Source organism: Myotis davidii, unplaced genomic scaffold, assembly GCF_000327345.1.
Source record: "Myotis davidii unplaced genomic scaffold, ASM32734v1 scaffold125, whole genome shotgun sequence".
NCBI classification, from domain to species: Eukaryota; Metazoa; Chordata; class Mammalia; order Chiroptera; family Vespertilionidae; genus Myotis; species Myotis davidii.
The window spans coordinates 742,995-756,057 of record NW_006299390.1 but is presented as its reverse complement, the minus strand read 5'-3'; the positions used below and the strand labels follow the sequence as shown (position 1 = coordinate 756,057).

Below are 13,063 nucleotides of genomic sequence, written 5' to 3'. Positions count from 1 at the left end.
CAGAGAGGAAGGGAGAGGGATAGAGAGTTAGAAACATTGATGAGAGAAACATCCATCAGCTGCCTCCTGCACACCCCCAACTGGGGATGTGCCTGCAACCAAGGTACATGCCTTTCACTGGAATCGAACCTGGGACCTTTCAGTCCACAGGCCGACGCTCTATCCACTGAGCCAAACCGGCCAGGGCCAAGGAGTCATTTTAATGTAAAGGATGAGGTATCAATATGTTGATGTTTCTAAAATCAGGCTCAGTTTAAAGCTGAAGAAGAAGATATCTAATTTACTAAATCATAAGATGAAAATGTGCATCATTTTTTGTGTTTCATTATATCTTAGCTTCTTGCAGCATGATACTTTTGTAGTAGGTTAAAGTAAATGATATACTAGTATATCTTGAAAATTTGTGTAAGAAACGATGACAGTAATTAGTAAAGTTTTATACTAGAAACTAAAGTTTGTTTCTAGTATAAAACTAGAAATGTGCATGTGCATGAAATTCATGCACATTAAAAGGGAATTAATTTGAGGAAATATTTTAATATTGCAATTTGCCCTTTATAATAGAAGTGTCAGAGATGAAAGAAAATTAGTAAAATGTATATGAAAATCTCCCTCCTGTCAGAGTCTGGGGCGTGCTGTGGGACCCAGAGTCAAGTCCCCACCCACCCGTGTGTGCCTCGAAATCGCAGGAGACCCAGACCTGGCCAGCCCCACCCCCATCAAGCCCTGCCAGGTGGGGGGCCCTGCCTCAGGTCCCCCAGCCCTGACGCCGGGGTGGGGTGGCACAGTTTCAGGTCCCCCCCGCCCTGGCGGGGAGCATGGCCTCAAGTCCCCCGGCCTGGTGTGAGGGCATGACAACCATTTGCATATTAGCTCTTCATTATATGGGATAGTTGGGTCAGTAATAAGAGCACTTGAATGGGAATGAAGAGATCTGAGGTCTGCCACTTACCTTCTCTGTGTTGTTACAGTCCCCTAACTACAATATTTCCTATTATGAAGTGAGAAAGTTGGACTACATGATCACTAAGATAATTCCTAGTGGATGTTGAAACTAGTCTTGATTATCTTGTTCATAGAAGAGCTTTGAAAAGAATCAGGGAACAGGTCTATTTTACCTTGTAATGAAATTTTGAGATATGAAAAGTTAATAAATAACCCTTTCTTTTCTCAGAAGGATTTGATTATAATGAAAAAGAACGGTATGACTGTAAAGGGGGTGACCTGTTTGGAAATCAACGAAGGTTTCCTGGACACCTTTTTTGGGACTTTCAGGTATGACTATTAGAACAATAAGATATTTTAACTATTTTATTAGAGCAATGGAGGATACATAAAGAATGGCATGAACTTTTATTATAGCTGTATCTTTCAGCACACACAACTCATTTATTAATGTCCTATTACCACCATTTCAAAAAATAATTTGAAACAATTTTTACTTAAGCCAAGTAAAATAAAAAAAACAAAAAACATGTTAACACTATTTAAGAAAAAGAAAACAAAAAACTGGTAGCACAGCCAATAGTGCGGAATATGTGAGGATATCAAGAAACTTTTATTTCTAATTGTTTTAACAACATTTATACAATTTAAATTCATTGTAAATGAATTAAAAAGGAAATGCTTAAAAAGGAAATTGTAATTATATCATTTCAACAGATAAACATCCTAGGTGAAAAGGATGATACACCAGTTCATTTCTGTGACAAATGTGGATTGCCTATTAAGATCTATGGGCGAATGGTAAGTATAATTAAATTGAATTCTATTTTATAAATGTGAACATTTTTGTAGAGGTAAGATTCTGAAATATAAGTAGATAGGTTTTTCACTATTTAATGACTTAAGTTTGTGACATTTAAAATAAATGTGAGGTTCTGGCTGGGTAGCTCAGTTGGTTAGAGTGTTGTCCTGATATGTCAAGGTTGTGGGTTTGATACCCAGTCGGGTCAGGGCGCATACAAGAAACAACCAATGAATGCATGAATAAGTGGAACAACAAATCGATATTTTTCTCTCTCTTCCTCCCCCTCCTCTCTTCCCTCTCCCCCTCCCCAACTCCCCCTCCCACTACCTCTCTTTCTTTTCCTTACTCTCTAAAATCAATAAAATAAAATAATTTTTAAAAAAGTGAAATAGCTAAGGGAAATTTTGGGATAATAATGCATTTTAATATACTCTTCCTGACAAACTCTAGAATTGCTTGTAAGTACTAATTAAGGGAACTAACTACTGAAAATGAAATAATTTCTTTAGACTGTTTGATACCTGTTAGTTTATATTTATTCTGTTTATTAAGGAAAAATGCTTTTTTTTCTTATTTGATACAATGAAATCAGTTACTCATTTCGGAAGGCTGTAATTTTTAATGTAAAACTGAATCAATTATATTTTTATTTTTGAGAATTTAATAATTAAAATAAGTTATAACCCCGACTGTAATTTTATAGTATTTTTGACATATTCTCCTTTTTAAAAAGGTAGTTTTACATTTGTGTTTGGGAAAAAAAATTGAATTCAATAATATATTTGTGATGGTAGAGAGCATTGATTGTGCACTGTTGCTTTGCTGTATGACATAGCTAAATAACCGTAATGGGCTGTGCATTTTAAAATGGTCTAACATCATTTTTCTACATCCTGATTTATTTTTAGATTTTTATAAATTTATTACAGTAAGGCTAACTGGGAAAACTGCTACTTATGTTAAATGTAGGAGATATTCGTTATCTTAGTGCTTTGGAATAATTTCAAGAGGAACAGGATAAGGTAAAACATGATTACAACATTACTTTTCAGGAGCTTTTAACCCATAGGGACCATGATGAAATTCATAGGGTTTATACCTTCAGGAAGTATAAGTGAATGTGCATGTATACATTTATTGGGCCAGAGTTTTCATCTCATCCTCAAAGGACTTGTGACTGAAAAAGGCTATTGTTTTTATATAATTAGTACTTAATAAATGCTCACTTTAACAAACAGTTCTCAAGTGTCTATGTCTAGGTTACTATTCTTACTGTTATTTTTAAAAATATTTTAATTTGTTCTAAAATGTGTCACTATATTTCTGTTTACAGATTCCATGCAAGCATGTTTTTTGCTATGACTGTGCTATTTTACATGAAAAAAAGGGAGATAAGATGTGTCCAGGGTAAGATCATCATTACATTTTTAAATAATAAACCTTGTGCTGTAAATTTATCATCTTGATTAAAGGTCAGTGGCAGGATATCAGATGGCTCCTCTATCTCTTTGAGCCCGGAGTTGCCTTAGCCTTCTCCTTAGCATAGGGCTAGGTAGCTGTTATCAGTTAATTCAGATTGGCCAAAATGACAGAATATATTTGTCATCACAAAATGTGTTATAAGCCAAAAATAGTTATTTTATTGTTTTGATGGGACACTAGAGGTAGTATTGCATAGTAGCAATTGAGAGTAGCAAAGACTTTGGAATTAGAATTCTTGGGTTCAAATTCATTTTCTGCCGTTTGTTAGTTATGTGATATAGACTGTTTCTTTATCTATAAAATGGAGCTAATAATAGCACCTACATCCTTGGATTATTATTAGAATTAAGTGAGTATATATGGTACCTAGCACATAGTAAGTACATATGTAAGTATAGCTCTTACTTATTACCTTCAAATCTGATTATTATGTCTTGAGTGTACCTTAGAACACCATCATGACATAGATTCAGATCTAAGTTATAAACAGCTAGAGGTATTGGTTCATACTGATCTATGAATGGTTTATACTGGAATGGCATTGAAAGATCCAGATTAAATTAGGAATTTGATATTAATATGGAATCCCTGATAGAAGGCTTGAGGAATTGAGGAAAGCTTTGAGAGGAACTTCCTTGTCCTAGATTCCTTCTAAATGTGTTAGAAGCTGTCCCAAGAGTTATACTTTTTTTTGGTTGAAGGAAAGCCCTAGACAGTTGTAAGGGATGATTTCCTTTTAAGATGTAGGCAGTTTGGCATCACTGAGAGAGAAAGGATGATTCAATGACAAGTCATTAAAACTGATTTTCTTGGCATATTTCTATTAGCTCTTTAAAGTCACAGATTGCAAAACCTGTAGTATGAGTGTAAAGAATATTTCTTCCCTAGAATTATAATTCAGAAGAATTATACAATGAAAAGTGCATAATGTAACTCCAGTAAGCACCTCACCGGTTGGCCCTTAGCTACTTAGAACATAAGCCTATCTAGATGAACAGGCACAGATCTGAGAAGTGTGTCTGAAGACCATTAAATGGAAGCTTATTAGTATCAAGGAGTGCTAGCCTTACAGCAAGTATGGAAATAATAGACTCAACTCAAAAATCAAGAATATAAAACCACGTAATAGAATGTCAAATTACCTGGCATACATATTCAATAATAGCTTATAGTTATATAGTGTTCAATGATTAAGTACTGTCATTTTCATTGTTCCATTGATCTTAAGGATATTTCAGATGAAGTAGATATAAAAACATTGAGTTAGGTAGAATAGATGCTTTAACCCATTTTATAGATGAAGAAATGGACATTAAATGACTTCTCCAAAACCACAGAGCCAGTGCTAGATCCCAACTCTTCTGATTCCTAGTTTAGTCCTCTCTCCACTGTTTCAGAGGACTCTAAGGCAAGAGTGGGTTAAATATAGAAAATGAAGAATAGTTATAATTTTGACCCCGAGTTGTTAAAATACTGAGTTTAAATTACAATTTAGAAAGTGCTTACAATTTAGAAAGGCAGGAGTATGCAATAACTCTTTAGTAGTAAATTTGACTGACCATCCAGAAAGATCTCTTCCTTAAGACACTTGATGGCCAGGGTTTGAATTTAAATTTTGTGTTGATTAATGTTAAGAACCCTGATAATTAAGATGATCTTACTTGTTTTTGTAGTCCTTGCAGCATCTTCCACTTAGTGTCTTCCACTTAGTATTATTTCCTCAGCAAATGCTTGTTGCTCAGTAAATATGGTACACGTTTGAGTCCATGATTATGGCATTTGGTTTGCGTCCCCCTTTTTTTGTAAGTGGATAGAAAGCATAGACATGTTAGAGAAAATCAGATAAATTCTAGGTCTTGGGCAGAATAAGGTCTTTTCTTAAAACATATTCTATTTGATACACGTTCAGTTTTTTCTTGTATTGAGAGTTCTGAAGTTGATAGAAATGCTGATGCTTAATAGTGAATAAAAAACAAAGTGGGAAAGGTTAAAAGTTTACTTACAGTATAATTTTTAATTGTGAACTTCTGCAAATTTCCCATAAATTAAAAAATAAGCATATCTTTGAAATTAAGTGCATTATTTTTAAAGTCCTTTAGTAAATCAGTTTTTTTTCTTCTTCTCATTTAGATGTAGTGATCCTGTGCAGCGAATTGAGCAGTGTACACGTGGTTCTCTCTTCATGTGTAGCATTGTTCAAGGGTGCAAGAGAACGTATTTGTCTCAGAGAGACTTACAGGCTCATATCAACCACCGCCATATGAGAGCTGGGAAACCTGTGACCCGAGCTTCACTTGAAAATGTCCATCCTCCTATTGCCCCACCGCCAGCTGAGATCCCTGATCGATTTATAATGCCGCCAGACAAGCACCATAGCATGAGCCATATCCCGCCAAAGCAGCACATCATGATGCCACCGCCTCCTTTGCAGCATGTTTCACATGAGCACTATAATCAGCCACATGAGGATATCCGTGCACCGCCAGCAGAATTGCCCATGGCTCCACCTCCACCTCGCTCGGTCAGTCAGGAAACCTTTCGTATTTCAACAAGAAAACACAGCAATTTAATAACTGTCCCTATTCAGGATGACTCAAGTTCAGGTGCTAGAGAACCACCACCTCCTGCCCCAGCACCTGCTCACCATCATCCTGAATATCAGGGTCAACCAGTGGTATCGCACCCTCATCATATTATGCCTCCACAGCAACATTATGCACCACCCCCACCTCCTCCACCACCAATAAGCCATCCAATGCCACATCCTCCCCAGGCTGCAGGCACTCCTCACTTGGTTTATAGCCAAGCTCCTCCTCCTCCAATGACCTCTGCTCCACCACCAATAACCCCTCCCCCTGGACATATCATTGCCCAGATGCCACCTTATATGAATCATCCTCCTCCAGGACCTCCCCCACCTCAACATGGTGGTCCACCTGTTACTGCACCCCCTCCTCATCATTATAATCCTAACTCTTTACCCCAGTTCACTGAAGATCAAGGAACTCTGAGCCCACCATTTACACAACCAGGGGGAATGAGTCCTGGTATATGGCCTGCACCAAGAGGGCCACCACCTCCTCCACGAATGCAGGGTCCACCTTCTCAAACCCCACTTCCTGGACCACATCATCCAGATCAGACAAGATATAGACCATATTATCAATGATAAGAGTATTTTGAACTGAAGATATGAAAAAAACTTACGTGTAGTCAATCTTTTAATTAAGCTTTGACTGTTCTGGGAAGGAAAACACCTCTTATTGAGGTGGCTATGAAACACTTAGGGTCTTATCTCTTAAAATGGTTTTAAATCTTCATCTTAGGATTGATTCAAATACTATACTGTAGTGCAGATAAGTGGCTCAGTGGAGCACAGCTATATTTTAACAACTTTGTTCCCCTAGTGTGGTATATTGACCCACAGGTGACCATTTGTAAAAAAAATTGAAAATTTTTATTCCACTTTGAAAGGTGTTGCTTTTGTTAAACCCAGTTTCGTTTTTCTTGTGATACATTTTGTTAACCTGTGTAAAAGGATTAAATTTCAATATGGTTGTAAAAATGCTATTTTTATGTGAATTTAAGTGCAACCACATACTGTTTTTTAAAACCATATGTTTTACCACTAATTTCCCAAGTTACAATAAAATCCTAAAAGTAAAAATCTACTAGAATTTACTGTAAGGCAGACTGTTAAATGACAGAGAATTACTTCACAATTTAGGCACTGAAATTTTGAGGTATATTAAGTATATAATGCACTTCACTTGGATGCCTTTTCGTTTTAGGCAATTCAGGGGCACCAAAATATGTTGAAATTCCGGAGATATATTTATGTTTGAAATATTAAAGGCATTACTACTTATTTGGAAAGATATGGCCAAAGTGACTACAGTTTCCAAACTGTTAGGGGATGCTGTTATTCATTAATGCTTTTTACTGAGTGGTTGGAATCACATAATTCATCACACTTTTTAATCTTAAGTAACTATATAACTGTCTAAATGGTCTTTAGATGAAGGGTGTTTTACTCTGCTCATTGTCTTTAAATATTTAGGGTTGAATAGGCTTTATGTAATTCCTCAGTTCATGATAGAGTTTGATCCTATGCTTAAATGTGGTCTTGTTTATTGGGGTTTAAATCACAATTTGAATGCCATGGAGGAATTTGAATACTGTATTACTGAAGGAAATTCTTGTAGTCACAAACTTGCATTGCTCAGGTTTCAGTACTGTGTGATAAGGTTTCTTTCTCTAACTTGAAATTTAAAAACTATTAATGATTTTCTTTTTCTTTTATTGGTTAAGTGATCTAAAACTTGGGATATTTTAGCATGGAGTCAACATGAAGACTACCAGATGATTTTGTATTGGAGAAAAATAATAACTAAATTGTGAATTTCAGTGCTTTATAAGGTGCCTTTAGAGTCAGCCTTTGCATTGTAGGGGCTTGTTATAGTCCAGCTAAGATAACCACTCAGTTTCTACAGAACTCATGTACACTTCATTATTCTTAGGATGTATTATTATATGTCCTATGAGTAAACCCCTGTGAAGTATTCCCTTCCCCCTAAAATGGTGCATAATATAAACATGAAATATGTAGTGTGCAGATACCATTTATTGAATAGTTTGTAGTGTATACATTTAGAACATTTCTTTTTGACAAAGGGTGAACTAGTTGCTATTTACCACTTAATTCAGTCAGGTACAGGCTAAACAGTTTCTCATTTTGGATAATCAGATGCAAAGTCATCTATGAACTTAAGAGTTGAAGTTAGAAATAATACAAATGGCCATTTCAACCATGACCAGTCGAAAATAACGAATACACTTTCTTTTAACTGACTTTCCACACCTATCAATTAGAGAGTCCAAGTTAATGTGATATTTCTAGTGAGAAAATTTTGTTACTAGAGGCATGGGAGTGAAATAGTGTGAAAAGGTGGTGGGAAGTACTTCTGTCATATTACTGTAGGTACTTGGACTGGTGCAAACTTGATACCCTTTCAAGCCTCTATTTAGTAGCCGTTAAAAATCCTATATTTGTTTCATGTAATAAGAAAATATCCAAATTTTTTGAGAATAATCTCAATTATTTATGAAGAACTCTTCTGTTTTTATTGAAATTCGCTAGAGTTGAATGTGGTTATGAAACCAATTAGCCTATGTATTGGACAAAAAAATTAGTATCATGATAAAAGTTCACATGTTAAGAATTCTCATAGACGTTTAAAAGTGATTATTTTCAGTTAGATTTAAGAAATAAGTTATGCAGGGAGGCAGATCAGATGAATGTGTCGTAGCAGACAAATTTTAAATGTGTTAGACTTGAATTCATCCAGTTATTGTTTGAACGGGTGGGTGGGGGGGGGACGCTGTAGTAGAAGGATAACAAAATTACTGTTAGTGTTTCTTTCCTTAAAAAAGATGTGAATTCCAGCTTTATTTCAGGGAAGCCTTTGAAACTATAATGGACATAGTTCTAAATTAAATGTATGTATGTTTCATTATATTGCTCTTAAGACTACTGAGGTGGCAGTTTAATTCTTAAAAACAATAAAATGGAAGCATAAATACTATTTTGCCTAAATGAGTTTTTACCTAATAATGACACATTTGGGAAAATGCAGAATTTTTCATCTTTTCATTGATAAACTTTTATAGTAAAATTAGATTCGCTTTTAGAGATCCAAACCAGCAAGTTGAATCGTGAATTTCTTCAGTGGCATGTTTGTTCAGAATATTATATAGTATTTGGAGAAGTAGTTGCAAAGGCCATAAAAAAAGAGACTCTATTTTTCCCTGTAAAAACCACTGACTCAAAATTATTGTGTAAATACTAACTAGGTAACACTGAAATATAAATGGAAAAGATACTTGCACATAATTTTAAACTCATGTAGGGAACTTACCATGTGAAGTATAGTATACAGAGCTGCTTTAGGCTTTGTACTAGACGAGTGTCTTTCATACACCTTTTTGGAAAAGCTCTGTAGTCCTATCATGAAAACTTTTGTGAAAGTCCTGTAAATACATGGAAAAAACTCACAAATATCTAAAACAAAGTATGCATTCTAATTATTAGTTAAGCCATCAAATTGATATATTGATGTCGAAGTGTGATCACATTCAAACATTTTCTGAAGTGGATGAATTTTTTACTGTTTTAAGAATGATCTCTTGTGGCCTTGAAACCAAGCAGAATTTACTTATTGCAATTTATGCACAATCTAATAAAGCATTATTGGATATTTTAGACTTAAGGGGAGAGGGGGGCTAAGCCAGTTAAAATACTTGGTAGTGATACTAATAAAAACATTTGGATTTTGTTTTGATTTATGCTCCTTTTAATTTCCCAGCATTGAGGGAAAAGTTGTTAAAGTAGAATTCTTAAAGGAATAATTTAGTGTTAAAGTTTTGTCCTCGCTTTAAGAATTTTTAGGCATTATAGGATCAGGATTGAAGTAAACAGTGATAGGTCATGGGTTTAGCTCTCACAATTGGACAGGACCATGTCTTTTTAAAAATCTAGTGTTTTGAAATGTTAATCTATTACCCCAGAATATCCCATTTCTATTCTAAGTAGTAGTAGGCACCAAGTCTCCTACTGCATTTAAGTCCATTTCTTATTAATCTATTTAAAAATTGTTCTTCCTTTGCCTTCAGATGAAAAATCCTGCTCTCTTTTGATGTTACTTTCAAAACCTTTAATTGTTTGTTTTAAAATTTGTACTCATTTCACCCTAGCTGTTTTAGTTTTGGATAGAGCATCGGCCTGCAGACTGGATAATCAGATGCAAAGTCATCTATGAAGGGTCCTGGGTTTGATTCCAGTCTAGGGCACATGCCTGGGTTGCAGGTTTGATCCCCAGTAAGGGCCGCACAGGAGGCAACTGATCAATGATTCTCCTCATTGATGTTTCTATCTCCCTCTTCCTTCCTCTCTGAGATCAATAAAAATATATTTTAAAAAATAAAAGTATTTCGTCTTTTGTTGAGAAAAGATGAGGGAGACAAAGAGGTCAGTCAAAAGTTTGCTTTAAAAATTTACACAAGACTAGCATTTAGGTATCAAGAAGTGGGTGACCGGTGGAAGGATGTATATGTATACATACAGATGTGTGTATATATATATATATAAAAGCCCAATGCACTGTTATGACCAGTTGACTGGAACATTGCTATAACACACTGGTTGCTATGACACACACTGACCACCAGGGGGCAGAAGCTCAGCACAGGAGCTGACCCCTGGTGGTCAGTGTGCTTCCACAGCAGGAGCGCTGCTCAGAAGCTGGGCTCATGGCTGTTGAGTGCAGCTGGGCGGCAAGAGCCTCTTCCATCTCCGCAGCAGTGCTACTCAGCGACAGCAGCAGCAGGTGGCGGTGGCAGGTGCAGCGGGGAGCAGGAGTGGCGGGGTGCCCAGCCCCCTGGCTCAGGCTTCTCCCCAGCTGCCTGCCACTTTGGCACTGCTACATCTCTCGGGGATCAGACCAAAACCAGCAGTCTGACATCCCCCGAGGGGTCCTGGATTGCAAGAGGCTGCAGTATATATATGTGAATTGTATAAATACATAAGAAAATATGTGAAATGTAAATTATGTATATACTAGAGGCCCAGTGCACGAATTTGTGCATGGGTGGGGTCCCTTGGCCTGGCCGGCAAACGGGGCTGATCAGGCCATCTAGCTCAGCCCTGATAGGGCTGCTGGCCAGGGGTTGGGGGAAGGAACGACCGTGGGAGGTTGGCTGGCTGCGAGAGGTTGACTGTGGGAGCGCACTAACCACCAGGGGGCAGCTCCTGCATTGAGTGTCTGCCCCCTGGTGGTCAGTGTGTGTCATAGCGACCAGCCGGTTGTCTGGTCATCTGGTCATAACAGTCACTTAGGCTTTTATATATATATAGAAGATGGTAGACATGGATATATAATGAACAAAATAGGTGTAGTCCTTGCTCTTTAGGAGCTTACATTCTAACTTATCTAGGAATTATTTGTGGTAGTCATCCCTAAATTTTCTTTAAAAATTTTTATATTCTCTTTCAAAGTATGCTAGCCAGGAAAAAATATTTTTAAAATGTATTACCAACACACACACTAATGAGAGGAAATTATTAATTCTGGGCATTAATATGTTTCCTAATGGCTTTTCTGGGTACACTTACTTGTACAATGCTAAATTAGTGACTTTGGAACAAATCTGTAGAATGCACCTATATTGTTCCTGGGTTTAGTCCTGCCTTGTACTAGGTCAGCTTTAGTCAGATTTTAATTTCTTTTTCTTTTTTAGACAGGTTTTAATTTCTTTTGGGAGGTAATGTTTCTAATGGTTCAGAGCCTGGGCTCTGGAGTCGGACTGTTTAGACCAGGGGTGGGCAGACTTTTTGACTCGAGGGCCACAATGGGTTCTTAAAGGTGGGGCCAGTAGAATTTCCTGACAGAATTCTTAGCCTGAGCATCTGGAAAGATGGATTTGGCACTAACAGGTGGAAAAGGCACTGGCAGGGCAGATTAGGGGAGAAGAGCATAGGTCACTTTTGACATGTAGACGTCCAGATGAAGATGGCAGAAAAGTGAATGAAATATTCCACTTTTCTGTTCTCGTTTATGCAGCGTAAAGTCAGGCTTGCATTTAAAACATGTCTGTGGTAAGTTACTGTGCTTAAGGTATCAAATGCTTAAATTATTAGAAAATGATATTTTTAAAGTGTTATTTTCCACTTTAATTCATGTTATTTTTTATTTTCATATGTTCAGCAAATAAAATGTACATAAATTCGCAGTTAAAATATTTAGAGAAAATGACTTTAAAGATAAACTGCTTAACATGTATTAGCTTCAAGCTTCCTTAATTTCAGTACTGTGTCTGTCTCTTCACAAGCTTTTCTGTCTCCAAGTTGAATTACTGGATCTCCTCTCCCCTTCCATCTTGCTCTGGGTTATGTACGTTTCATTTTTCATCTTTCAACATGGTCTCTTGGCCTCTTCCTAAATCAGGGATCAGATTTTTGGACTAGTCAAAAATGTTTCCCCCGAGTATTTGTTCTGAGCCAGGCAAATAGAGGCTCAGTCCCATGTATTTCCATTACTCAGTGCATATCCATCTTAGAGGCCTCACACAAAAAGACATGTAAGGGTGAGGATAAGCGAATGTTGTTAAGGTTGAATGGCCTGTGATGGGAGCATGCTAGTGGGCGTGCTTGCTCCAGCTCTACCGTATGATATTTTATTTGGCAATAAGAGTACAGAGAGCACCTTTGCTTGAGAAGATGCAGGCATCAGTGACAGTCCCATATAAATAAGGCTTTTGCCCCATTCCCAAGCCAGATGATCAAGTAAATAGGCCCATGTTTTTATTTTATTCCTGCCTTTATAAGAAAGCTCTTAGCCTGAGATTCATTGGGCATCATATATAAACACATATGTGTATGCATATCTTTTTTCCTAAAGCCCGAAGGGTGAATGAGGCTCTGCTGTCCATGACCCAAAATTTAAGAAACGTTGTTATAAAAAGTGTTGACGTAGTTTTTAAAGAGTAGCTATGTAAATAAACCTTTATTTTTACCTTTCTGTAATTGGTTTTAAAGTCCAATAGACAAGCCCATGCAGTAATGACACTAATAAAGGATGGAAGTTACTTGGAGAGCAAATATTTAAAGGCGAGACCTAAAACAACTGAGACCACATCTCCCATTGACAAAGTGGTTTGCTGTTGAACAGAGGGCACTGCATCTTTTTTCTGTTGGTGCTGATGATTAACTTCTCACTGTTACATAAATACTATTGTTTGCACCAAGAACAGTGCCAGTGAAACAGAGAAGTATGT

At 36.8% G+C, this 13,063-nt stretch overlaps 1 protein-coding gene across 4 annotated transcripts in view; it reads left to right on the top strand.

Annotated features, from left to right (window-relative positions):
* The window catches only part of CBLL1 (Cbl proto-oncogene like 1, E3 ubiquitin protein ligase), a 17,661-nt gene extending 8,844 nt beyond the window's left edge, over positions 1–8,817 (top strand). For 2 of the 4 annotated variants that reach the window (XM_015571250.1, XM_006774862.2), the window contains exons 3-6: positions 1,178–1,275; positions 1,663–1,746; positions 3,084–3,157; positions 5,363–8,817. In XM_015571250.1, the coding sequence (XP_015426736.1) occupies positions 1,178–1,275; positions 1,663–1,746; positions 3,084–3,157; positions 5,363–6,401 (1,295 nt within the window). In that variant the 3' untranslated portion in view covers positions 6,402–8,817. Of the gene's footprint in view, positions 1–1,174; positions 1,276–1,662; positions 1,747–3,083; positions 3,158–5,362 lie in introns of all 4 variants that reach the window. The other 2 variants (XM_015571249.1, XM_006774861.2) reach the window with 1 other exon arrangement.
* The last annotated feature ends 4,246 nt before the right edge of the window (positions 8,818–13,063 follow it).